This window comes from Carassius gibelio, chromosome B3 (genome assembly GCF_023724105.1).
Source record: "Carassius gibelio isolate Cgi1373 ecotype wild population from Czech Republic chromosome B3, carGib1.2-hapl.c, whole genome shotgun sequence".
NCBI lineage: Eukaryota > Metazoa > Chordata > Actinopteri > Cypriniformes > Cyprinidae > Carassius > Carassius gibelio.
Window position 1 is genome coordinate 40,767,286 of NC_068398.1, and position 25,416 is coordinate 40,792,701.

A 25,416-nucleotide genomic window follows, 5' to 3' on the forward strand; every position below is an offset into this window, starting at 1 on the left:
TAACTGCCCCCTGCTGCTTACCACTGTTAGTACCACAACAGATCTGTGACGATACCCCGGTATTAAAACCAAAATTACTCAGACCATCATCCCAACCATCCCCAGACTTACGGGTTGAGCTGTTGTTATAGGATCGCCATCGTCATGGTTGATACAAAGATTGTCTAGCAGCCATAAAGGCCTCAGCCATCTCTGCTGCTTGTTTAGATGAGGTAGGGTTATTCTGTCTCATCCATGTTCTTGTCTCTGGATTGAGTAATTTGAGGAACTATTCTAGCACAATCTGGTCACCGATCTCCTCCTTTGTCCGCCTCTTAGGATTCATCCATTTCTCATATAAGTCTCTTAGTCTTACTTGCAGCTCCTGAGCATTGTATGCTCTAAAACGCTGTCCATACATTTCCACATTTATTTCAAACTTGTCAAGAATAGCCTGTTTGACCAAGTCATAGTTTAGTGAATCACCCGGCTCCATTGCCACATAAGCTGCTCTCGCTTTACCAGTTAGGAGAGGTAACAAATGCAACACCCAGTCTTGCCTTGGCCATCTGCATGCATGAGCAATACGTTCAAAAGTTGTTAAATAGTGTTCTATGTCCTCCTCATGGGTCCAAGGAAGCATTCTCGGAGTCTGTAAACATGATATTGCCGGTCCTTGTGCCTTGGTTAGATTCTCACCTCCTGAAGCAAAGTCATTGTCTTGTAAGGGTAGTCGCCTTGAATGAATGGTTGAAGGCCGATGCACCGCCCGTACCTGCTGACGTAGTTGCAGGTCCTGACACCCCTGCCAGTGACTGTCGTTGTTGGTCTTGATGAACTTCAGACTGCAGCTGTGAAAACTGATGGTGCAGCACCTGCCATTTATGCACTTGGCGCTGCGCCTCTCTTTCCAAGCGCTCTTCTCTTTGATGTTGCTTACGTAAAAATGTTTGCATCATATCCGTAAGTTGGTCAGCTGAACTCCCAGCTACAACTTAACGTTGGTCTGGAACCGTGCATGTTAACACGGACTCATCTGGAACATTAGACTTGTCTCTTGCCTTTGCTGCATCTTGCTTCTTTGGTGGCATTTTTGTTCCTGCCACTCCTCTTGAAAAAAAAAAAGGTTTGTTGCACAACTAAACATGCAGCCTCCCCGTGTACTAGCCTCCTATTGGCCTGGAGGTACCGCTGCCACAATGTGTCATGTAGAGAATTGCCAAGAGGCCTGGGAGAAGTTAGGAAGGCTCAGTACAAGGGAGTGATTTTCCAAATGGCAGTTGTGATTTATTTCTGAAGCTGCATTGTACAAGGAGCAATCCTCAAAGTGCAAAAAGAACACACACATGAAAAAAAAAAAAAACACTTATGGAATCATACATACACTGGTGCTTCAAACAAAAGCAGTAATGCTGAGAGCAGCCAAACTGGCACTAAACAATGCCTAGTGGTACATCCATCAAACTGGACAGCATGTCTCACCTCAAACACATTCAAATGTTTGTACATTCTGGATATGCGCACTACCCGAACCCACCACCAAAACATTAGATCAAACAGGCAAGAATCTAACATGTGCTATAAAATGTAAACTCACACAATAAAGAAATAATTTAAAGCAAACAATGACTCTCTATTATCTTTCAACACTAACACATTGCACCTTTGATGTTGGTACTGTCCCTCCTCATATACATTGCCAACACACAATATACAATAAATTATTAACACACCAAGTAAATTCAGAATAGCATTAGACTGGCACTCTAGTGATGATGTAAGAGACCTAGCCCATCATCACAGTGTGTGTTGTTTAAAATATATAAATGTATACATTTTACTAGGGCTGTGATTTGGTAAAGTGGTAAAAATCTGCTACCATCACAGCCCTAGTAAAATGTATATATTTCTTTTTTTATACAGCTTAAAGACCCTGGGGTCAAATGGACCGAAAAGAGCAATGATGCTTAAAAATGTTTACCGGGTCTCCCTATTAAATGAGTCAAAGACATTACATTAACATTACAGTAGACAAGACTGTAAATCTAATGCAAGAAAAGTAAATTGTGTATTTGCAGATGTTCTCTCAGCTTTTAACAATATACCAAAAATAAATAATTTTTACTTTTATTTCAGAGTTCATTGAAGAAAAAGAGGAAAATGAAGAATCAAGTGAAGTTGAGGAGAAAAATAATGTCAAAACTGGTGGAAAACCTTTGAGTTGCTGTCAAACCAAACAGACAGATTTAAAGAAAAAAGGATTTAAGAAATCTTTAACCTGCAATCAGTGTGGAAAGAGTTTCACATATAAATCAAATCTTAATCGTCACATGAGAGTTCATACTGGAGAGAAACCACTCACCTGTGACCAACGTGGGAACAGTTTCACACAATCATCAAACCTTAAGGATCACATGAACATCCACACTGTAGAGAAGCAGCATGCATGTGATCAATGCGGTAAAATGTTTTTATGGGCTTCACTTCTGAAGAAACACTTTAAAGTTCATGCAAAGGAGAAGCCACATTCATGTCATTTGTGTGGTAAGAGTTTTTTGCATCTGCAAAGTTTGAAAGAACATCAGAAAATACATACTGGTGTGAGTGAGTACATGTGCTTTGGGTGTGAAAAGACTTTTAGTTCAGCAAGCAGATTAAAACGGCATGAGAGGATTCACACTGGAGAGAAACCTTACAAGTGTTCACACTGTGACAAGAGTTTCAATGTCTCATCAAGTCTGAAAAACCATGAGAGGATTCACACTGGAGAGAAACCTTTTAAGTGTTCACATTGTGACAAGAAATTCACTTTGTCACCACATTTGAAAATACATGAGAGGATCCACACTGGAGAGAAACCTTATAAGTGTTCACACTGTGACAAGGGATTCAGTGTGTCATCAAATCTGAAAATACATGAGAGGATCCACACTGGAGAGAAACCTTATAAGTGTTCACACTGTGACAAGGGATTCAGTGTTTCATCAAGTCTGAAAACACATGAGAGGATTCACACTGGAGAGAAACCTTACAAGTGTTCACACTGTGACAAGAAATTCAGAGATTCATCAAGTCTGAAAACACATGAGATGATTCACACTGGAGAGAAACCTTACATGTGTTCACACTGTGACAAGAGATACAGTCAGTCAAGAGATATGAAAATACATGAGAGGATTCACACTGGAGAGAAACCTTTTAAGTGTTCACACTGTGACAAGCGATTCAGTCAGTTAGCAAATCTGAAAACACATGAGAAAATGCACACTGGAGAGAAACCTTATAAGTGTTCACACTGTGACAAGAGATTCAGTCAGTCAACAGATCTGAAAAACCATAAGAGGATTCACAATGGAGAGAAACCTTTTAAGTGTTCACATTGTGACAAGAGATTCAGTTGGTCAACACATTTGAAAAGACATGAGAGGATCCACACTGGAGAGAAACCTTATAAGTGTTCACACTGTGACAAGAGATTCAGTGTGTCATCGAGTCTGAAAAGACATAAGAGGATCCACACTGGAGAGAAACCTTACAAGTGTTCACACTGTGACGAGAAATTCAGTCTTTCAGCAAGTCTGAAAAAACATGAGTGGATTCACACTGGAGAGAAACCTTACAAGTGTTCACACTGTGACAAGAGATTCAGTGTGTCATCAAGTCTGATAAAACATGAGAGGATTCACACTGGAGAGAAACCTTACAAGTGTTCACACTGTGACAAGAGATTCAGTGTGTCATCAAGTCTGATAAAACATGAGAGGATTCACACCGGAGAGAAACCTTACAAGTGTTCACACTGTTTCAGGAAATTCAGTCTTTCAGAAAGTCTGAAAAAACATGAGAGGATTCACACTGGAGAGAAACCTTATAAGTGTTCACACTGTGACGAGAAATTCAGTCTTTCAGCAAGTCTGAAAAAACATGAGTGGATTCACACTGGAGAGAAACCTTACAAGTGTTCACACTGTGACAAGAGATTCAGTGTGTCATCAAGTCTGAAAACACATGAGGTGATCCACACTGGAGAGAAACCTTACAAGTGTTCACACTGTGACAAGAGATTCAGTGTGTCATCAAGTCTGATAAAACATGAGAGGATTCACACCGGAGAGAAACCTTACAAGTGTTCACACTGTTTCAGGAAATTCAGTCTTTCAGAAAGTCTGAAAAAACATGAGAGGATTCACACTGGAGAGAAACCTTACAAGTGTTCACAATGTGACAGGAGATTCAGTCGTTCAGTAAGTCGTAAAACACACGAGGTGATCCACACTGGAAAGAAACCTTACAAGTGTTCACACTGTGACAAGAGATTCATTCAGACAAGAGATCTGAAAACACATGAAAGGATCCACACTGGAGAGAAACCTTACAAGTGTTCACACTGTGACAAGAGATTCACTAATATATCAAATCTGAAAACACATGAGAGGATCCATACTGGAGAGAAACCTTTTAAGTGTTCACACTGTGACAAGCGATTCAGTCAGTTAGCAAATCTGAAAACACATGAGAAAATGCACACTGGAGAGAAAGCACATCACCGCAATGTACCTGGGAAGTGTTCCATTGAGTCATCTGTTCTACACAAAAACCTACCACAGTAAGGCCCCGAACACACAGAGACGCATTTAGTTGTATGTGTAAATATTTTGTATGGTATATGTGTTTCGTCCAGATGGATCCGGCATTAGGGGGAGTGAAAACCCTTTTTTTTTTGTTTTTTTTTGTTTTTTGTAAACCAGGTCCCAGAGTGGATAAATCTGAAAATGACACCTTTGTGTTTTTCTGTACTGCCAATCCATATGTTTTGTAAAACAATGATGTCATCACCCCACATCTCGACCATAGTCAGACACCGCTACGTCATGTAACACCAACAACAATGGAGGACTACATGTTTGTGTCCATGCTACAGAAGATACTGAGTCTGTGAGCTTGACTAAACTTACTAGTGGAGCAGCACGATATTGGAAAAAAAAAACTCACATCGTGATCATTTTTCTCAGCGAGGTATATCGCGATATGGACAAAAAAAATTCACCAGATGACTTGTACAGCTCTATTTGGATTAAAAAAATAATTGATTTTGTAGGTGAATAAATCAAATTACAAACATAGATGAATATAATAGAAAATTTATACAAAGGAAGTAAAGTGCTTTATATTCTTTAGGTAAGTCGAACTGTTACTGTCTGTTACAGTTAAGTCTAATACGTTACTGCTGCGTTACATTGCTGACAGAATGCAGTGTTTATAATCTAGAGATTGTAAAGAGGATGTAGCACACGCACTGTCAAGTCAAGTGCCAGTGGATTACAGACCTGCTCCCGCGAGATCTAACGCAACAGAGAGCGGCACGGGACAAGACTTGTGTGTGTGCAAGATAGTGGAAAATAAAATGATTCATGGTACTCCGCAAAGTAGAAATATCGAAACAAAAAATCTAAAACAAGTAAATTGTTATTCATCTATTGCACAAGAGCAAAATGAATATAAACAATTAACAGGTGCAAGCTATGCAGAGCTTCTATTTAGGCTATAACAGGGATTGGTTTGTTGCATGATGAGACTGATGTGAGATACTGATCCAAAAGCACACCTTTTGAAAGTTTAATTTCTTCCTTTAATAAAGCAAGTTTGTCATTATTGTTGCTGTTTTCATTTAAAATAAATAAAACATTGAACCACAAATTAAGCATTTGTTTTAAAAGGGGGTAAATACCTTATTTCCTTTGGTTCGAATATCCATCTTATTCGTTATTATTAATAAAAGTAAGCTCTTTAAATGCCTGAATCGGAAGTTGTACCATTGTACTATTTTATTGCTTATGTGTTTAATTACTAGTCTAATAATAAACCACAAACTACTATAGTTTTAAAGAAAGGGGAAATCCAAAGTCTTTTACTTTTTTTTTTTTTTTTACAATGCGGATAAAACATTTTCCTTAAAGTGTAATATAAGAGAATTTGTCATCCCATTGTTTTAGCCTGTTTCGTTATTAATAATAGGCTAATAATGAGCCACAAACTAAGCATTCTTTTGAAGTAAGGGGAAAATGTAGATTCATTATTCATATTTTTATTGTATGATGACAGAGATTTGTGAGATGTCTGAGCTGAGATGTATTTTAGAGATTATGAATGCAGAGCTTTTTTCAGACATTCCACCAAACCATAAAAACTATGCACACAGCAGCCGCTTGCTTTAGTTAAGAATAACTGTTCTGTGAATGTTGATGCTGTAATAAAAACATTTATTAGGAGCGTGTATGCAGGGATTTCATCAATTTCATGGGGAAAAAAAGTAATGTACAGTAGGTAGACAACCAAAATGGGTAATACCGTTGTGCATTCCACTGCCACAGGACCGCGGCATTAACTGCAAGTGAAACAACAATAACATTATAATATAACATTGTAACATCCCTCCTGCACCTGAACGAACAAATACAAATTGCAGTTTGAACAAACAAAAAGATATGCAAGAGCCCAATTCAGTACTCGCGGTGTTCTGGTGTTCAGGGCTCACACAGAGAAAGGCGTCTCAAAACACTTGAACATCGAATTAGTTTTTTTTTCTCTTGTGCCGACAAATACATACAAAATATGTCAAAATATCCACCTTGGAAATTATGCTAGAAAAAACTCAGTTATTTCTTAAGTGTAAGTAAACAGTTGAGGAAAAAAATGGGATGTGTATTATATTGGATGCGTTCATCGTCTCTTAAAGTGACCGCGCCTAATTTAGCTACTGGCTGCTGTAATGTTAATCCAAGAAAATGAAAATCACTCACTGCTCTTGACTGAATTACTTTGTAGTTTTAACAGTCAAACCAAAAATTATTCAGACACCAGATATAATTTTTGATATATATAGCAAAACTGTAATAATGTGAGAAATGTTGAAGGTGTCTGAATAAATGTAGGTTTGCTTGTATATTTCATTTTTACATTGAATACTATGAAGCAGTGCTATTTTACATTTAATTATTTGGTTTCTGTACCTTGACACCTACAAACTTGAAAAAAAACTGTGAAACAGGAGTAATGTTGTTTGCACCTTGTGCAATGTGGAATTAGTTTACAGCTTTTTCAAGCACTTTGTGATGCATTTTGGAAACAGGAGATGAGACCCTTTTCTAATGCACCATCTAGCTTGATAAACCCCTTCTCAAAGACTTACTGTTTGTCAATTTTATTTGGGTAACACATATTCTGAATGCCTTCGGGAGAATTCGAATGAGCCAGTTTAATCTAGATTAATTTCAAGATCACAGTGAGATTAATCTAGATTAAAAAAATGTATCTATGCCCACCACTAAAATAAATATATATTCACACACACTCAAGAATTAAAAGCTAAATGTTTTCATTTTGGTTTAAAAAAAAAAAAAATCTTCAGGTTCCATATGCAGAGCGAAATGAGAACGGTCCAGCATTTAGAAGTAATTCTTATTAACTCGTAATTTTTCAAACCGCTAACACTGCATTTTTTTAATTATGCCTTATGTGTGACCAAAAATATAGTATTTTCTGTTTCAGCTGTTTAATCATGCTGGTGCCTTGTGCACATATTCATCGGAAACATCAGCCATTCACCGAGCCATCTGGCACAAGTAGCGGTCTACTTTGGTATATTTTTGTGCATTATGATTTTTTTTCCGTCGATACTGAAACACGTGTGAACTACAAAGCCTGTTTTACCTACTGAATAATAGTTAAGATTGAAATGGGCAACATCACGAATATGGAAACATTTGGATTTCTCCAGAATTTCTCCAACCTTTCCTTATGTTTCCTTTAAATAATCATTATTATTATTATTATTATTTATATATAACTAAGCATCATATAATGCACTTATATTTATCCATTAGAATTATAAATTTTTAATTAATTAATTATTTTATTATTTTTCTGTTCTGGTAAATTTATTAAATGTAAAGGATTTGTTATAAAGTGAGGGGAACTAAAAATATCCTGTTGGTACATTATAACATTATTAGGCCTGCCGATTTTTTTCTGAATGTAATAAAGTGCAACTTTTTTTTTTCCTCTCACCAAAAACAAACAAAAAAAAACCTTGCAGCAAAAGAAAAAAGGCGATTAATCAGTTAAAATGTGCTACTCTGGGTAAAAAAAAAATTATATACCAGGGTTCCTGCGGGTCCTTAAAAAGTCTTAAAATGACTGCATTTAGGAAGTGGTTGGAAATAACAATGAGGAAATGTGTAAATTCAGCAAAAAGATCTTTTCGTTAGGGACCATGGGGCTCAAAGCTGTCGGGTCGCATATCGAGTCCAAGTTAATCACCGCATTGTTTGCAGCTCGACCTAATCGACCTAAAAGGCATAGGTACTGTGGGTTCTCCATACTGTGAACCCAGCTAACAAATTTATGTTGTGAGAACGTTTTCCTAATGTTCCCTTTTGGTTGTGGAAACGTTATTTTGAATGTTGCAAATAACGTTGAAATGTCCAGTTTGTTTAATGTTCCCAGAACGTTTTTTTATGGTTAGTATAACGTTCCTACAACGTTCTTGAAACTTACATTTCATAAAAAATATAACGTTCTATGAACGTTTATTTAGAAGGTTCCAAAAATGTTGAAATGTCCAGTTTGCTTAATGTTCCCAGAACGTTTTTTTATGGTTAGTATAACGTTCCTACAACGTTCTTGAAACTTACATTTCATAAAAAATATAACGTTCTATGAACGTTTATTTAGAATGTTCCAAAAACGTTGAAATGTCCAGTTTGCTTAATGTTCCCAGAACGTTTTTTATGGTTAGTATAACGTTCCTACAACGTTCTTGAAACTTACATTTCATAAAAAATATAACGTTCTATGAACGTTTATTTAGAATGTTCCAAAAACGTTGAAATGTCCAGTTTGCTTAATGTTCCCAGAATGTTTTTTTATGGTTAGTATAACGTTCCTACAACGTTCTTGAAACTTACATTTCATAAAAAATATAACGTTTTATGAATGTTTATTTAGAATGTTCCAAAAACGTTGAAATGTCCAGTTTGCTTAATGTTCCCAGAACGTTTTTTTATGGTTAGAATAACGTTCCTACAAAGTTCTTGAAACTTACATTTCATAAAAAATATAACGTTCTATGAACGTTTATTTAGAATGTTCCAAAAACGTTGAAATGTCCAGTTTGCTTAATGTTCCCAGAACGTTTTTTTATGGTTAGTATAACGTTCCTACAACGTTCTTGAAACTTACATTTCATAAAAAATATAACGTTCTATGAACATTTGTTTTGAACATTCCAATAACGTTAAAATGTCTAGTTTGCTTAACGTTGCTAGAACATTATTTTACAGTATGGTCAGCATAACGTTCCTGCAACCTAATTTTCATTTAAACACAATATTCTATTCACATTTATTTGGAAAATTCCAAGAACATTAAAATGTTGGAACTTTATTTTATGGTCAGCATAATGTGCCTACAATGTTCTTTCCACTTAAATTTTATTAAGAATAAAACATTGTATAAACTTTAATTTGAACATTACAAAGTGTAGCTTAATAAAATTTTATTTTCAGGTTAGCACTGTTGCAACATTCTCTTTCAGCATAACATTTATTAACACAACATCCCAGATCCAAGCAAGCATTCAATTACATGTGCATTTCAACAGGTATCTGAATTATTAAAGATAATCACTTTCACTTTCAACACATTGAACAGACTGGTGAAAATTTCATATCTTGTAAAAAAAAATGTTAAGTCCCCTGTAGTCAAATATTTAATCAAATTTTTTTTGCTATAATTTGTCTTTAGCTTTGTGCTTGTGCGCTGGTATTGGCATGCTATAGGAAATTATTCTTAGATGTGATTGGTTATTGGATTGTGATGTAGCAATATTTAATGCCACAAAGACAAAAAAGGACTTTAAGAAGGACTTTAATATTTAGTTTAATATTTATGACAATAAACTATTGCTTCATAGCTAAATATAAACTATCATATGAACATTTTATTATTGAAAACTTCTATATGAATTTGTGTTTGGGGTGTGGGAACTGTCCGGTCTCTCCGCGCTCCATCTGTAAAGTAAACAGATTAGCTGATGTTACAAACTGTGTTATTACAAAATTCCTATGAAATAATAAGTCTACTGCCTAGACTTTCAACTGAAAGACAAAAATGATGAAAGATTATAAAAAAATAAAAATAATTGTCTAAATGGGTGTGAACAACATGAGGGTGACACAGTTAAACTTTCTACTTGGACAATGCAGCCACACTGCTCAGTTTAAATATGCAGTAAAATCAGTGCTGTTAAATGTTATTACCGTACCAGCGTAATGTTATGCTAAACATATTTGATATTAGAATTAGGGATGGGTAACGATTTTTGAATATTCGATTAGTTGATTTAATGACCGATTATCGATTAGGCTGTGCGATTATTTTCTAAGGATGTGAACCGTGCCCGAGCATCTCTTACCCCCAAAGCCCAGTTCGGGTGACTGTGATTGCTCTGTGCTGTGCTCGGACGCGGTTGGTTGGAAGAAGTGGGCCAGAACGCGGTTCATTTTAATTAGTGTGCTGTACACGTGCAGTGTGAGCAACCACGCCAGGGAACTACTGACACGTGCAGCATGATTAATTGAAAGGGGCAATTTTGGAGGGGCAAACGCCATAGAATTATAAAGCAATATGTTGTGAGAGGGTCTTCTGTCTCACCGCATCCCAAACGACTCAAAATAATGAACCACAAAGTTAACAGAATGATGCAGTCCACTAGTGTTCTCAAAAGACCCGGTACTTCGGTACCAAATCGGTACAAAAAAATGTAAAAGTGACGGTACCAGGTTTCTTTAAGTACCCGTAGTCCCGAGGTCCCGTTCAAACCCGGTTCAGCGCTATGATTTCCGCGAAGCAGAAAACAAGGACGGAATCTCAAAATCCAGTCATGAAAATGAAACTTACATTTTAATATGGACAGTCATGGAATTTGTCGAAGTTAGCATAAATGAATCAAATCAAATCTCCATATGGACCAGTATCTGTAAATGTTAAAACGCAAATGTTGCTTGAAATATGAATCCGTGTTCTGCGCGTCTCTGTGTGTATTAATGAATGGCAGAGACGTGCGGGTTTGTTTACTACATAGACTGAAGCGCATAATTTCAGCATCTGAGCTTCAGAGTTCTCTCTCCATCAAGAGATCTTTTCAGTTTCTCACACATGCAAAAGAGAGAGAGCGAGAGTCTTACCACGCTGAATCGACACGCTATATGTAAACTATTCTTTATTGTCTTTTCCTGTAAGTTAATAAAGAATTATTCATAATAATTTTTGAACAAGCAGAAGACATAACGGTTTCTCCAGTAGTGGGCGGAGCTAATGCGCAAATGGCAATTTCATTGGCTGGCACTGATCTAGTACCCTCCCCTGTTTTGATTTCAGCAAATCAGTTTGACCGAACGCAGACAACGTGATTAATATTCATGAACCAGCAGCTCATCAATTCATAGTGCATTGTATATACATTAGTATGATAGTAGAATTACTACTAGTATTATCTTTTAATAATAATTAATATGATCTATTACTATTTTTTTTACAGAAACCATCAATGACCAAAAATATCATAAGCATCACCACCAGTCTTAAGTTCAGTTAAAATGACAAATATGCATTCATTAGGCCTAAAAGTTAATTTTTACGTAAAGGCATTGTGCTAGAAATATTACTATTATTTAGTAAAATGTATGTGATACTACTACTATTGTTGAAATAATTTATAAAACTTTATTTTTTTAAAGAAATAAATCACAATATTTCTTCCACGTTTTAATTTGACTAGAAAATCCCCTTTATTTACCAGAAATAAAATGGTAAATTAAAAGACAAATTAAATTTGGGTGTTTACTGTTTTTCATAATTATATAAATTGTAGAAAAAACTTTAAACCAAATTGTAAATAAGTACAAAGAATGGCATTGGTTTTATTTTTAGTGCTAAAAAGTTATTTTTTTTTTTAATTAGAATATTTTTGTGTTTTGCTTTGGTACCGATAACCATGGATTTTCACTGGTATCGGTACCGAATACTGAAATTTTGGTACCGTGACAACACTTCACTGTGCAGAGCGAGAAACTTCCTGTCTCCCACGTAATTCGTGATTACGAGCTAGCTGCATTAAAATGAATTGTTATTTGTTGAAGGACTAAAATGTAATATTCCACTGGTTAGATAACCATAAAATGTTTTTAAACCATTAAAAAATTTGACTCTTGTTATGTTGATTTTTACATATGAACATGTTATGTTTTCATGTTCACATAACACGTTATGTGACTATTCGCAAGTTTTTAATTATGGTAAGCTTGGAAATAATATGTAACGTTTCAATCTAGGCCTGTAGCTATCGAATATTTAAGTAATCGAGTATTCTACCAAAAATTCCATCGATTAATCGAGTAATCAGTTAAAATGCGTTTTTGCTTAAAGTGCAATATTAATTATGCAAGAGAAAATAAGACTCCTGGGCCTCTAAAATGAACAACTAAGTTTCCTTTTATAAAAAAAATATATTTTTATTTTTGAAATGCATAGAATGCAATGCATACATCAAAAATAAACATTTAATCACTACCCATTGTTTCTCTGTCTGTACTTGTCCTGTGAACAATGACAATAAAGTTATATATAAAGTTAAATTAAGTGCATTTAAGTGCCATTCAATTGGGGTTTTAAATAGATGCACATTAAACACATAAAACATTAATTTAATTAATCTTTTAATTATTGAAAATTAAGCAAACTTAACTTTTCAGTACTAACCCGCAATAACTTTAATAAACCAGACTTTTATTTTGACGGGTTGACATACCTTTACAGTTCTGTGTATGTGATGTGACGCTAGTTTTAATCAAATCAAATGGACAAATGCTCATGAAGTGATTTTCAGTGCAGTTCTTGAGATGTTCTTCATGTGTTCACGTCCTTATTTAGAGAGACAGCAGACGCTGAAATCACCGCTAGCGTCATGCGCGCTTCCGTGTGTTTAATGAATGAAGACGCGCTTCTGCTCCATTCATTAACAGAGACACGCAGAACATGCAGGATTCATATTTAAATAGACTGTTCCGGCTTAATATTTACAGATATTAGTCCATATCATGATTTGATGTAAGTGCAATGACTTTTCGATTATTTCATTCAAAATTTGGCAAATTCTGTGCCATTCCGCGTTAAACTGTAAAATCTGTTTTTATGACTGGATTCCGTGATTCCCTCCATGTTTTCTGCATCGGGGAAATCATAGGGCTCTAGTTGTGGTATGCCAGCTCTATCTTGCAATGGACACACGCCACGACGTTCTCTTTACGTTTGCCCGTGCCCTCAAATCAAAACACTACTGACTCCTTGTGTCTCCTTTCGCTTTGTGGGTGATGTAAATGCGTTGTGTCACATAAAAGAGGCTTCGAGGCAGAGGAATTTGCTTCGATCATTTTTTTAATCGAGTTACTCGAGGAATTGTTTCAGCCCTATTTTAATCGCAATAAGCTTTGAGCTTTGTTACTTTTTATTATAACACAAAGCCTCAGGCTTCTGTCAATTTTAAGATAAAATACAAACAATAAATGAATAACGTGAAGCATGAAGGGTGCCACATCCTTTTTTTAAATTACAGGTGTAATATATTCAATTTTACTTCATGCAATGTAACATGATTTCATTGTCGTAGTTTTGACTTAATTACTAAAATATTAATCTTTTTTTTTTATTTGAGAAGGATAAACTGATCAAAATTGCTCAACTCACGGTCTTGAGCTGGTCGCTTTGTAGGCTATTTAAAAAACAAACAAACTTGAATTTAACAAACATAAAATGTTCCAATCATATTTCTGAATTAAATTAATAAAGAATCGAAACGACCAGCCATGTAAGGCTCTATGTTAGTTCTCTTGTTTCAATTAAAAGCTCCCCCTGCGGGAAAAGGGAGACATAATCAGAGGGTAGTGCTGCCAATAACTAGAACTGTGGACATGCTCATTTTTTTTTATAAAAATATAAAATAGGTTATTGTTATAAATACATACATTACATTTAATATTCAAATCAGTGCCTTCATTCAGGCTGTTCACAACATGTTTTAACGCGTACCGTGTTTTATGATATTCTGTTTAACACGTAATGTGTTTTAAGCCTAATAATTATGTCTGAATTAATCTGTTCTAATCTTAATCTGTAAACTTCATTTAAAAATGCTATGAATGTTCATGCTCATTTTAAAAAACGAAATGTCATAGGCTCCTACAACCTTGTGAGCAATTGATAATAGACGGAGTGTTATGTTATTAATTGCCATCATTCGGATTTATATTAATATGCTTTAGCAATCATACAACCATCAATTGGCTTGGGTTAGGATAGACCTTTCTCTAATATATTCAACAGTTTACCATCATATAGACTGAAAGCCTGAATAGTCTCTCTCCCTCTCTCTCTTTTTATGTGTGTGTGTTTATGCGTGTGGGGGGTGCATGCGCAGGAGGGGGGGGGGGCGATTATTGACCACTAATCGAATAATACAAAGCGATTATCGATTATTACTTTTTCTTGAAATTTACATCCCTAAAAAGAATGCAAACTAAGTACATAATAAATATTATTTATTCAAATACATTGTGAATATGGAAGCATTTTAATTTGTGTTGAATAAATACATTTAATTGAAATGATTTGTTGGGGAGTGAGAGGAACTAAAATAGCCTTTAGGCCTATTTCTGAATGAAATAATAAGTGACTTGTGTTTTTTTCTCTCAAAAAATAAAAATAAAATAAAAATTATACGAGTAGCATATTTTAACTATGCAGCAAACCTTTTAAAATATTTTTATAAATTACTTTGTAATTTAATTTTGTCAAAATCCTTAACGGTTGGTTAACGGTTAACCGGTTAAAATGAACATCCCTAGATCAACTATTCAGTAATTTCTGCTGATTTCAGAAAAATGTTGCCAAGTAAATATAAAGTTGTCCTGAACTGTGTCCTACCTAGTGTGTCTTGAAAAGATCTGCTGAGTCTTCTTTTCAGGAAGTAGATCTGCCAGGATATCATAGCTTGAATGACTGATAATGTTCCTGAAGACAAAACATAAAATTAGAGAAATTTAACTCACAATTAAGTAACATTTATGGACAACTTATTTTTATAATCGTGTTAAAACATGGCAATGTGTAATTACTTATAGGAATTAAATGTATATTATCTATATATATTATATAAAATAAAAAGATATATATTGAATATTATAAAAAATTTGCCAATATCAAGATTTTTTCATATATCGCCAAGCCCTAATCTGAATCAAACATGACTGGTTCTTAGATGTCATGATGTCATTCTTGTTGGACTTTAGTTGAGGTTTGTTATTTTTCATCTGTGTATTAATGATTTGATTAATCTAATATGCAATTAGATTAGAAATATAGAACTTATAAAACAAAAGTATAGAATTGCTTCAGAAGACTTAACATTTGTGCTGCTGGTCATTTCTGGTCACCATTACATCTGCATTAATAGCAAATCATCAAAAAATAAAAACAAAACTACGATGTATTTAAATAACTGTTTTTAACGAGACAAATTTCATCTGGTACAACACTAAAGCCCATCAATTTGTTTAATGTGAATAGTACTTACCGGTACTTCATTTCAGGCCCATATTATGCAGCCTTCTTGCTGCCAATACCACCACACCTTCACTCTCTGCCTATGCACTAAAAACATTGATTTCAAAGTATGACAGCAATTTGTCAGTATGAATTTTAAATAAGACAACGTGAGGAGCAAGTAACTGTAAAATGTTAACTAAGGTTAAACAACCATTATAAACGCTCTTCAGCCCCTATGTTAAACATTCGGCGGATTTAGTAAACTTGATCAGCATCAGATGGGACATTCTAGATGAAACCTACAGATATTCAGTAATACTGAACATAAAGGATAAAGTGTTTTAATGCAGTGAATGTGTGTTCGCTTTACCTCGCTTCAGATCTGTGTAGGGAGTGACGGTTAGAGATCAGCGTCTCTCTAACGGTAACATTAGTTTGAAAATAATGTTACACTTTGCGGGACTCGTCTTACGCTGTGTTAATGTGATAAACCACAAAAATACTTCTTAATTTACCAATGACGAACTGTTGTCTATAACACTGCATATTTAACACTTTACACCGTTGATAACTTTGATATAACTTAATGGTGCGTTATCACCTTGCTCCTGTGCTAACCTTAGCTAGAGTTACACACATTTTGATAATTAAGCTTGTTAATTTTCAGATAAAGTTGACTTTAGAGTGATTTAAATGGGATTAAAGAAGCTCGAAATGCTTAACGTTAACGTACCTGTATTTTTTACCATGACCGCGTCGTGTCTCGCGAATAACGTTAATCCTGCTGTGATCCCATCAGCGAGTGAGTGAGCGCGGTCCAGTGTGGATGAGCGGAGTGCACGTGACGTGACTGACTGAAAAATGCGCGCGGTTTTTGAAAAACACACGGATATTATTTTGTCGAGTAAAATAATTACTTTTTTACTCTGTTTGAAAACACGAATTATGTTCATTATTCTTTTAAATATTTTGTGGTCAGCCATTTATACTTAAAAAGAATAGATTGTATGGTAGATTCAATAAATTAATATGTATTTCTTTAGCTTGAGTTCTGCTTAACCTAAATAGCTTTTGAGTTCAAATCACAAATTAAGATGAAATAATCTGTTACATTTTTGAGTTAAATTAATTAACTTCAATTGGCAAATTTCACTTTTACAGTGTATGCCATTCACGTAATACCCCGAAGTGACTTCAATAAATTCAAAAAGATGTATAATTAATAATTATAAATTACATTCAGGCGATTAGCCACCACATACTCAAGGTTGTAGTTTCATATTTAAATACATTTATTTTTCTATCCTAATGTATTCCATTGTATTCTATTCATGTTTTATATAGCCTATAAGAAAGAAGTTTCTCTCAACATTATGATAACGTTCCTAATAACCTGAAAATATAAGGACATGCTGTTATCATAATATTTTAGGATAACACCATAACATTTAGCAATTAATTAATTTAGAAATTACATTAATAAAATTGAAAGCTCTAAGAATATTGTTCTAAAATTGTTTTCTCTCAACATTGAGAAAATTAATTGAGTACAAATAAAGTCTTAAAGATGTTCAGATATCATTGTGCTAAGAACATTATCTATCAACCTTACAAGTACAGATAACGTCCTAAAGACATTCAGAGAACGTTGTTATAAGAACGTTTTCTAGTGACCCTATAAGAACATTCATCAAGTACAGATAATGTCCTAAAGACGTTCCGAGAATGTCGTTCTAAGAATGTTTACTGTAAACCTTCTAAGAACATTCATCAAGTACAGATAACGTCCTAAAGACGTTCCGGGAACATTGGTCTAAGAACGTTTTCTAGAGACCTTATGAGAACATCCATCAAGTACAGATAACGTCCTAAAGACATTCCGAGAACATTGTTCTAAGCACGTTTTCTGTCAACCTTAGAAGAACATTCATCAAGGACAGATAACGTCCTAAAGACGTTCCGGGAACATTGGTCTAAGAAAGTTTTCTGTCAACCTTAGAAGAACATCCATCAAGTACAGATAACGTCGAAAAGACGTTCCAAGAACGTTGTTCTAAGAACGTTTTCTAGCGACCTTATAAGAACATTCATCAAGTACAAATAACGTCCTAAAGACGTTCCGAGAACGCTGTTCTAAGAACGTTTTCTGTCAACCTTAGAAGAACATTCGTCAAGGACAGATAATGTCCTAAAGACGTTCCGAGAACGTTGTTCTAAGCACGTTTTCTGTCAACCTTAGAAGAACATTCATCAAGGACAGATAACGTCCTAAAGACGTTCCGGGAACATTGGTCTAAGAACGTTTTCTGTCAACCTTAGAAGAACATTCATCAAGTACAGATAACATCCTAAAGACGTTACAAGAACGTTGTTCTAAGAACGTTTTCTAGCGACCTTAGAAGAACATCCATCAAGTACAGATATTGTCCTAAAGACGTTACAAGAACGTTGTTCTAAGAACGTTTTCTAGCGACCTTATAAGAACATTCATCAAGTACAAATAACGTCCTAAAGACGTTCCGAGAACGCTGTTCTAAGAACGTTTTCTGTCAACCTTAGAAGAACATTCATCAAGGACAGATAACGTCCTAAAGACGTTCCGGGAACATTGGTCTAAGAACGTTTTCTAGAGACCTTATAAGAACATCCATCAAGTACAGATAACGTCCTAAAGACATTCCGAGAACATTGTTCTAAGCACGTTTTCTGTCAACCTTAGAAGAACATTCATCAAGGACAGATAATTTCCTAAAGACGTTCCGGGAAGATTGGTCTAAGAACGTTTTCTGTCAACCTTAGAAGAACATTCGTCAAGGACAGATAACGTCCTGAAGACGTTCCAAGAACGTTGTTCTAAGAACGTTTTCTAGCGACCTTATAATAACATTCATCAAGTACAGATAACGTCCTAAAGACGTTCCGAGAACGTTGTTCTAAGAACGTTTTCTGTCAACCTTAGAAGGACATTCATCAAGGACAGATAACGTCCTAAAGACGTTCCAAGAATGTTGTTCTAAGAACGTTTTCTAGCGACCTTATAAGAACATTCATCAAGTACAAATAACGTCCTAAAGACGTTCCGAGAACGCTGTTCTAAGAACGTTTTCTGTCAACCTTAGAAGAACATTCGTCAAGGACAGATAACGTCCTAAAGACATTCCGAGATCGTTGTTCTAAGCACGTTTTCTGTCAACCTTAGAAGAACATTCACCAAGGACAGATAACGTCCTAAAGACGTTCCGGGAACATTGGTCTAAGAAAGTTTTCTGTCAACCTTAGAAGAACATCCATCAAGTACAGATAACGTCCAAAAGACGTTCCAAGAACGTTGTTCTAAGAACGTTTTCTAGCGACCTTATAAGAACATTCATCTAGTACAAATAACGTCCTAAAGACGTTCAGAGAACGTTGTTCTAAGAACGTTTTCTGTCAACCTTAGAAGAACATTCATCAAGTACAAATAACGTCCTAAATACGTTACAAGAACGTTGTTCTAAGAACGTTTTCTAGCGACCTTATAAGAACATTCATCAAGTACAAATAACGTCCTAAAGACGTTCCGAGAACGCTGTTCTAAGAACGTTTTCTGTCAACCTTAGAAGAACATTCGTCAAGGACAGATAACGTCCTAAAGACCTTCCGAGAACGTTGTTCTAAGCACGTTTTCTGTCAACCTTAGAAGAACATTCATCAAGGACAGATAACGTCCTAAAGACGTTCCGGGAACATTGGTCTAAGAACGTTTTCTGTCAACCTTAGAAGAACATTCATCAAGTACAGATAACATCCTAAAGACGTTACAAGAACGTTGTTCTAAGAACGTTTTCTAGCTACCTTATAAGAACATCCATCAAGTACAAATAACGTCCTAAAGACGTTCCGAGAACACTGTTCTAAGAATGTTTTCTGTCAACCTTAGAAGAACATTCATCAAGGACAGATAACGTCCTAAAGACGTTCCGGGAACATTGGTCTAAGAACGTTTTCTGTCAACCTTAGAAGAACATTCATCAAGTACAGATAACATCCTAAAGACGTTACAAGAACGTTGTTCTAAGAACGTTTTCTAGCGACCTTATAAGAACATTCATCAAGTACAAATAACGTCCTAAAGACGTTCCGAGAACGCTGTTCTAAGAACGTTTTCTGTCAACCTTAGAAGAACATTCGTCAAGGACAGATAACGTCTTAAAGACGTTCCAAGAACGTTGTTCTAAGAACGTTTTCTAGCGACCTTATAAGAACATTCATCAAGTACAAATAACGTCCTAAAGATGTTCCGAGAACGTTGTTCTAAGAACGTTTTCTATTAACCTTACAAGAACATTACCAACGTTATAAGAACGTTCCAAAAACATTATTTTAATAACGTTTTGTACTAACATTTACACAACCTTTAAAGAACGTTAGTGAATGTTGTGGGAACGTTCCCTGTTAGCTGGGGAAGAGGCACAATTCATTTAAATCTAACGAGGACATACGTAACATCTTTGCTGCCATGTTCCCCTATTCGCAGCTTGCAAAGTCATTCACCTGTGGTGAAAATAAAACCATATGTCGCCAAATATGGCATCGCTTCGTTCATCAAGAAGGATCGTGTAGCATTAGTGAGAAGCCATGTCATCATGTTTGACGAAAGTTTGAATAAATCGACAAAGAACAAACAAATGGACCTTCATTTGCGATTCTGGACTACTGATGAAGAGACTGGCACACACTACATCATCTCCCACTACTATGGATCGGTGTTCATGAGTCACTCCAGTTGTGTTGGGTGAGTTCAATGTAAGTAACGTTACGATTGTGTTTGAAATCGCATACTATTATTCATACTAAGTTTGGTGTAAAATTGAGTAATGTTAGTGCGGTTTAAAGCTCATATGCTAGCGGTGTAAACACCAACACTCCCCCGGTGCTAAGTGTTCCCACTCCGGGCAGAGGACTGGTTATGTGCTCCAGTCAGGTCATGGGTCTATGGTCACTTTGAAAATCTAACAGGTAACAACACATAGCTCAGAGTTTAAGGGGTACAACTGTTAATATATGTGGTTTATAGTTTAAATATGCCGAATTGTGATTTTATGGGCTGTTGGGCAAATGTAGCTGCTGATGTAGGCTGTCACTTACTGCCATAGCAACAGTAAACATTCACTTAAGAGTTAATGAGCTGTAAATGGAGATGCATAAACAAGCTATGTTTGTTAAATACACATTAGATATGTTGTATTTTACCACACAATACATGATTTTAGCAGTTAGTAAACCTATAGAAAGTAATTTAATTAGCAAAATTTACCATTACATTTATTGGCCACGCACATAGAATGACCACTGTGACCATATACTGACTTGAAAAGAGCACATATTAACCAGTACTATTACAATCTGTATAAAGTATTTTAATGTCAAAGCTCACATTTTTAATGTACGAATCCTGTATCATAACTAATGTCTGTCATTTGTAATAAAACAGATCTGAATTGAACACACTGATCATATTCGCTCAAGTCTGACGTCACATACAGTATTGTTCAAAATAATAGCAGTACAATGTGACTAACCAGAATAATCAAGGTTTTTAGTATATTTTTTATTGCTACGTGGCAAACAAGTTACCAGTAGGTTCAGTAGATTGTCAGAAAACAAACAAGACCCAGCATTCATGATATGCACGCTCTTAAGGCTGTGCAATTGGGCAATTAGTTGAAAGGGGTGTGTTCAAAAAAATAGCAGTGTCTACCTTTGACTGTACAAACTCAAAACTATTTTGTACAAACATTTTTTTTTTCTGGGATTTAGCAATCCTGTGAATCACTAAACTAATATTTAGTTGTATGACCACAGTTTTTTAAAACTGCTTGACATCTGTGTGGCATGGAGTCAACCAACTTGTGGCACCCCTCAGCTGTTATTCCACTCCATGATTCTTTAACAACATTCCACAATTCATTCACATTTCTTGGTTTTGCTTCAGAAACAGCATTTTTGATATCACCCCACAAGTTCTCAATTGGATTAAGGTCTGGAGATTGGGCTGGCCACTCCATAACATTAATTTCAAGGGCATGTCCTCTTCAGCATAGGGCAACATGACCTCTTCAAGTATTTTAACATATGCAAACTGATCCATGATCCCTGGTATGCGATAAATAGGCCCAACACCATAGTAGGAGAAACATGCCCATATCATGATGCTTGCACCTCCATGCTTCACTGTCTTCACTGTGTACTGTGGCTTGAATTCAGAGTTTGGGGGTCGTCTCACAAACTGCCTGTGGCCCTTGGACCCAAAAAGAACAATTTTACTCTCATCAGTCCACAAAATGTTCCTCCATTTCTCTTTAGGCCAGTTGATGTGTTCTTTGGCAAATTGTAACCTCTTCTGCACATGCCTTTTTTTTAACAGAGGGACTTTGCGGGGGATTCTTGAAAATAGATTAGCTTCACACAGACGTCTTCTAATTGTCACAGTACTTACAGGTAACTCCAGACTGTCTTTGATCATCCTGGAGGTGATCATTGGCTGAGCCTTTGCCATTCTGGTTATTCTTCTATCCATTTTGATGGTTGTCTTCCGTTTTCTTCCACGTCTCTCTGGTTTTGCTCTCCATTTTAAGGCATTGGAGATCATTTTAGCTGAACAGCCTATCATTTTTTGCACCTCTTTATAGGTTTTCCCCTCTCTAATCAACTTTTTAATCAAAGTACGCTGTTCTTCTGAACAATGTCTTGAACGACCCATTTTCCTCAGCTTTCAAATGCATGTTCAACAAGTGTTGGCTTCATCCTTAAATAGGGGCCACCTGATTCACACCTGTTTCTTCACAAAATTGATGACCTCAGTGATTGAATGCCACACTGCTATTTTTTTGAACACATCCCTTTCAACTAATTTAACTAATTGCCCAATTGCACAGCCTTAAGCGCGTGCATATCATGAATGCTGGGTCTCATTTGTTTTCTGAGAATCTACTGAACCTACTGGTAACTTGTTTGCCACATTGCAATAAAAAAATATACGAAAAACCTTGATTATTCTGGTTAGTCACATTGTACTGCTATTATTTTGAACAATACTGTAGCAGCGCTTCCGTGTCCAAACGCTCTTATCAGTTACAACGAGAAAACAACAAACGGTGCTAATATAAACTCACAATGTGATATAATACTAGCGAAAAAGTTATAATCTTAACCTTTAACTCCATACCGAAGTCCCATATAGGCAGACAATGAAAATATAAATATAAAAAAATATATATAAAAATTATTTGTGTTTGGGACGCTGTGAGCACGGAGACTGTAGTGTATACCGTAAGTTTGAAAGCATTTAGCTTAAATGATTAATATGAATAAACAGTGCTCATAAACGGCTGCTGAGATCATATTCTCAAGTGAAGCGAGTTGAGGTTTGGACCCGGAAACAGCACTTCTTACGTCATCACTTAACAACCGAATACCCATATAACGTAATGATTAATGTTAATTATGTTTATAATTACGTTTGTGTATGTTTGCATTTTATTGTTCTGGTTTACTTGGCACACTGAATTGATCCCTTTTTATTTATTTTTATTTTATTTTTTTACAAATGTGCAGGAAGGTACATAGGAGCTTAATCTAAACAACATTCTCTCACTATCAATGGATGGGCCCGCTGTAAACTGGAAGTTTGTTGAACTCTTACAAGAGGGACACAGAGAGCAATGTGGTGGAGCCCAACTACAAATAATTGGGAGTTGTGGCCTTCACACGATGCACAACTCTTTAAAGAACGGCTTCGCAGTGTGGCAAGTTGAGAGAGTCCTGAAAGCCCTGCACTACCTGTTTCATTGTGCTCCTGCAAGGAGAGAGGACTTTGTGTTAGTGACAAAGTGTGATACATTTCCTCTGCCATTTTGCGGACATCGATGGCTGGAAAACCTTCCAGCAGTGGAGCGAGCAATTGAAATTTGGTCATATATCCTCACTTATGAGGACCAAAGCCAAGAAGCTCCCCAATACAAGGTCATCGTCATTTGACACCATCGCAGAAGCCCGGATGGATCACTTCATCTTGGCAAAGTTACACTTCTCGAGAAGTTTTCAGCCATTTCTCACCAAATGACTACTAAAAGTATATTAATGGTTTAATCATTCAAGCACCATCATTTACAGAGGATATGAACATTAAAACAAAGTACTGAGTTTTCAGCATGATGATGTTTGTAGAAAGTATTGTAAATACTGTAATACTTTTTCCAATTTTGATTATAATTATTATGCTTGTGCTATTCTATTTTCAGAGCCTTCTCAGATGCTTCATAAAGCGAGACGTCCAGGTTGATGTTTCCCCAGTAAAACTGGTCAAGCTTGATGTGATAGACCAAAAGCTTTGGGTCAGTCCAAAGCAAGTGGACATTGGCATGGGAGCCACAGCTGACCTCAAGGTAATATTTATCTTAGATTACTTTATCATTGTGCTATATGCGCTGCAAAGTCACTTGAATAATGAAGTATTTATGTTGAGAAATTCAGAGATCAGATTAATTGTTTTGACATCAAGCAGTTGACCTATTAACTGGATCTGTCAAATGTTGTGTAGTGTAAGTTACACATAGGGAGAGTTTATTTGATGTTTCAGGTGATGTGACTTTTGTCCTTTTGTCAGGGAATGTCAGGCAGTCAGAGTGGTGGAATTGAGCGTAAGGTGTTACTGTTCATGCAAGACAGCTAGAGTGCCTTGTCAAAAATTTGTCAAAACCTTCTATTGAAGTGCCCCTTGAAGTACCACTCTGTCCGATATATGATGTGCCTGGACCCCCAAAATATGCACAAAGAACCAGACATTTGCCTGCAAAAAATTAAGGCCCTCATCATGAAATTTGTGCAGGATAAGAAGCTGTCATGAGGAGTTACAGCGGGTAACATCTGTAGAGAAATGTGAACAGTTAGCCTAGTGTTTATCTTTCAATCTTTAGTGTTTTTAATTTTATTGGAAATACAGCCTAGTATGAGTTATAATAAATGTATGTAGGCCTAATTTATGTTCTTAGACATAATAATTGAAATATAATTGAAAATATGAGATGCATTTTCCAGAGTATAGTGAAAATAAATCTCTTGTGACAACAAAGAATAATTTTAACTAGACAATATTACAGATGTGCTTGTCTTTATATAAATGCAGGTGATAAGATTGCCCAACAATTTCAGAAGTTCCTCTTCAGTGAGGCCAGAGGAGAGGAATTCATGGCCTTCAGTGCATTGGATGGAAAATCGCGAGTTGACAGCTTCCTGCATAAGGGCATGAATGGATATACAGAACTGTGGAGCTTTGTGGAAAAGCTGCTGCTTCTGTCCCATGGACAAGTTACTTTGGAGCGTGGGTTCTCCATAAACAAGGAGGTGGAGATGTGCAATTTGAACGAAGACGTTATAGTCTCATAGAGACTAATCTGCGACTATGTGAGGATGTGTGGTGGAGTGGTCAAAGTGCCTCTAACTAAAGAGCTGCTAAATGTGAGTGCATCTGCACGCAACCGGTACAGGATATTCTTGGAAGATGAGAGGAAGCAAAAGGAAAAGACAAAACAGATGAAAAAGAGAAAAAAGGTTGAAGATAATATTGAAGAGTTACGCAAGAAAAGAAGAACAATCTCAACTGTGTGTGAAACTCTAGAAAAAAATGCAGATGGCCTTGCAGAAAAGGCTGAGAATACAGCAGGGACCAAGATGGCAGTACTTATCACTAAATCTAATTCATAAATCATTGTGTTGTTTAGTGTAATCCAATTTATC

General features: G+C 35.9%; 1 protein-coding gene across 7 annotated transcripts in view; it reads left to right on the forward strand.

Moving 5' to 3' along the window:
* LOC127953344 (zinc finger protein 271-like) overlaps positions 1-25,416 on the forward strand; it is an 838,866-nt gene that overhangs the window by 33,383 nt on the left and 780,067 nt on the right. Inside the window, exons 2-3 of one of the 7 annotated variants that reach the window (XM_052552524.1) lie at positions 2,116-4,585; positions 4,728-5,631. The exons of 5 other annotated variants lie outside the window; for them this stretch is intronic. In XM_052552524.1, the coding sequence (XP_052408484.1) occupies positions 2,116-4,585; positions 4,728-4,743 (2,486 nt within the window). In that variant the 3' untranslated portion in view covers positions 4,744-5,631. Of the gene's footprint in view, positions 1-2,115; positions 4,586-4,727; positions 5,632-25,416 lie in introns of those variants that run through there. One more of the 7 variants, XM_052552528.1, reaches the window with a different exon arrangement.